Source organism: Corvus brachyrhynchos, unplaced genomic scaffold, assembly GCF_000691975.1.
Source record: "Corvus brachyrhynchos isolate BGI_N302 unplaced genomic scaffold, ASM69197v1 scaffold215, whole genome shotgun sequence".
NCBI classification, from domain to species: Eukaryota; Metazoa; Chordata; class Aves; order Passeriformes; family Corvidae; genus Corvus; species Corvus brachyrhynchos.
Window position 1 is genome coordinate 201,379 of NW_008237887.1, and position 3,212 is coordinate 204,590.

A 3,212-nucleotide genomic window follows, 5' to 3' on the forward strand; every position below is an offset into this window, starting at 1 on the left:
CCCGCCGGCGGGCCCCGGCCGGAGCGGTTTGGCACAGCCGGACGCTGCCGGCTCTCCGCACTGTGCCCCCTTTTGTGCCTTCCCTTGGCACCCTCAGGCCGCGGAGAGGCCAAGGCACGAGGCGCTCTCCCTGTCCCAGAGGGGTGGGCTTTGTCCCCAGGGCTTGGACGCGGCGTTCTTGCGCCGTTCCCGCCGGTTTTGACGCGGTTTCCCGGTTTTCCTTTGCCCCGGCGCTCCGCAGCGTGCTGGACGAGGGCCGGAGCTGCGCGGAGCTGCACCTCTGCCGGGCCGGGCTGGAGCTGCAGGAGCACAGCACCAGGTACGGAGCCGGCAGCGCTCCGGGAAGCGCGGCCGAGGCTTTTCCAGGGAGCAGGGAACCCTGGAGCCTCGGCTTTCCTTGCGTCCAGACCCTGAACCGCCGGCTGGGACAGAATTCCTGGGATTGGCCTCTCCGCACAGCCGGGCTCCTCACGGAGGGCTGGGCAGCAGGAGGGGCCCCGAGTTGGAAACGCGGCTCTTCCCAAGGATAAAACCCCTTCCCTCTCCTTTCCCAAGGATAAAACCCCTTCCCTCTCCTTTCCCAAGGATAAAACCCCTTCCCTCTCCTTTCCCAAGGATAAAATCCCTTCCCTCTCCTTTCCCAAGGATAAAATCCCTTCATTCTCCTTCCCTAAGCATAAAATTTCTTCCTTTCCCTTTCCCATGGATAAAATCCCTTCCTTCTCCTTTCCCAAGGATTAAATCCCTTCCCTTTCCTTCCCTAAGCATAAAATTCCTTCCTTTCCCTTTCCCATGGATAAAATCCCTTCCTTCTCCTTTCCCAAGGAAAAAATCCCTTCCCTCTCCTTTCCCATGGATAAAATCCCTTCCTTTTCCTTTCCCATGGATAAAACTCCTTCTCTCTCCTTTCCCAAGGATTAAATCCCTTCCCTCTCCTTCCTTAAGCATAAAATTCCTTCCTTTCCCTTTCCCAAGGATAAAACTCCTTCCCTTTCCTTTCCCATGGATAAAATCCCTTCCCTCTCCTTTCCCAAGGATAAAATCCCTTCCCTCTCCTTTCCCATGGATAAAATTCCTTCCTTTCCCTTTCCCATGGATAAAACCCCTTCCTTCTCCTTTCCCATGGATGAAATCCCTTCCTTCTCCTTTCCCAAGGATAAAATCCCTTCCCTCTCCTTTCCCTCTCCCCGCCCCCCTGCAGAAGGAGGATCTACGGCCCCAACCTCATCGAGGTGCCCGTCAAGTCCTACGCCCGGCTCCTGGTGGAGGAGGTGGGTTCTGGGCCGCGCTTCCCAAGTGCATTTTCCCAGGACAGATCCGTCCCCTGCTCGCTGTCCCTCGCTGGAAGCGCTTCCCGGGCCCTTGGGAAGGGAGGGGAGGGCGCTGGGGAAGGCAGAGCCCTGGAGGGGGCCCGTCCTGGCCCTCTTGGCTCGGGCAGGGGCAGCCCCCGGTGGGTGCGGAGGTGGCTGAGCACCCTCGGGAGCAGCATCCGTAGGGAAATCCGGGCAGGATGGAGGCTTTGGGGATGTCAGGGAAGGGCCACGTTCTCCTCTGCATCCAGGAGCCCACAGGCCTCACGGTGGGCTGGAGGAAGCTTTACCTCCTCCAAGGAGCCTGGGGGTCCTGTGCTGGGATGGGGGAAGTTGTCCCACCTCCAGGAGCCTGGAAATCCCACACTGGGCTGGGGGAAGCTCTCCCCACTTCCAGGAGCCTGGAAATCCCACACTGGGCTGGGGGAAGCTCTCCCCACTTCCAGGAGCCTGGAAATCCCACACTGGGCTGGGGGAGGTTCTCCCACCCCGAGGAGCCCGGAGCTGTCCCAGTGAGCTCTCAGAAGCTCTCCCCGCTCCCAAACCCGGATTTTCCCCTCGTTCCAGGTGCTCAATCCCTTCTACATCTTCCAAGTGCTCAGCATGGTGCTCTGGGTGTGCGATGCCTACTACTACTACGCCGCCTGCATCTTCCTCATCTCCACCTTCTCCCTGGGGCTGTCCCTCTACGAGACGCGCAAGGTCAGTGCTGGTGGCTCCCGTGGGATCACATCCCATGGAACACGTGGAACAGCCCCGTTCCAGGTGCTGGAGGCTCCTGTGGGATCACATCCCATGGAACAGCCGGTGCTGGCAGCTCCTGTGGGATCACATCCCACGGAACACATGGAACAGCCCCGTTCCAGGTGCTGGCAGCTCCTGTGGGATCACATCCCATGGAACAGCCCCGTGGGATCACATCCCATGGAACAGCCCCATTCTGGGTGCTGGCAGCTCCTGTGGGATCACATCCCATGGAACAGCCCCATTCCAGGTGCTGGCAGCTCCCGTGGGATCACATCCCATGGAACAGCCCCGGGGGATCACATCCCATGGAACAGCCCCATTCCGGGTGCTCTGTGACTCCTGAGCCCTCACCCATCTCTCCTTGCCCTCCATCCCCGCTTCCGAGCCCTCGGGACCGTTTTTGGGGATGCTTTCCCGGGTTTTGGGGTGGGTTTTCACTGCTCCCTCCCTCCCAGCAAAGCACCACCCTGCGGAACATGGCCAGGATGTCGGTGGGGGTCCGGGTCCGGCGGCCCAGCGGAGGTGAGAGGGAAGCGTTTGGGGATGGGTGTGGGGCTAACGCGTCCTTTGGGATCCCAGTTCTGCACCAAAATAATGCTGGGATAGGTGGGAATGATGTTATGAGATACCAGGATGTTGGGATACGTGGGAATAACGTTGGGATACATGGGAACGATGCTGTGAGACTCCGGAATGGTGTTGGGGTCCCGTTAGCCTCTGCCGGGATGGAGCTGCAGACGAGGCCGTTTCCAAAGCCAATATGGATTTGTTTTAACAGGAAATTTGAGGGAAAAAAGAGAAAAAAAACCTGATTCTAGGGATAATCCCCCCCACGGATCCCTGCCCTATCCCACCAGCCCTGCTCCTTTTCCTCCTCCTCCTCCTCCTCCTGCTCTTCCCTATGCTGGGAATCCCGGGGTTCCTCCGGAGGCTCCGCTTCCACACGCCCCGATCCCGGCTGTCCGCAGCCGTCAGTGCCGTCCCCACCGCCGGGGCTGGCACCTGCGGGAGGCCCTGGGAATTCCCGGCGGGATCAGTTATCCCCAGGCCTGGGATCAGTTCTCCCTCAGGCCCGGCGTTAACCCCTCCCTGTGCGCCGCGGCGCCCGGTCCCGCCCGCGGGGATCCCTTTCCCAGGGCCGGGGCGGAGGGGGCC

General features: G+C 60.5%; 1 protein-coding gene across 1 annotated transcript in view; it reads left to right on the top strand.

Moving 5' to 3' along the window:
• ATP13A2 (ATPase 13A2) overlaps positions 1-3,212 on the top strand; it is a gene marked incomplete at both ends in the record, with an annotated part of 13,009 nt that overhangs the window by 1,206 nt on the left and 8,591 nt on the right. The window contains 4 exons of the mRNA XM_017732691.1: positions 3-319; positions 1,202-1,271; positions 1,878-2,012; positions 2,513-2,858. Coding sequence (XP_017588180.1) covers positions 3-319; positions 1,202-1,271; positions 1,878-2,012; positions 2,513-2,858 — 868 coding nt within the window. The remainder of the gene's footprint in view (positions 1-2; positions 320-1,201; positions 1,272-1,877; positions 2,013-2,512; positions 2,859-3,212) is intronic.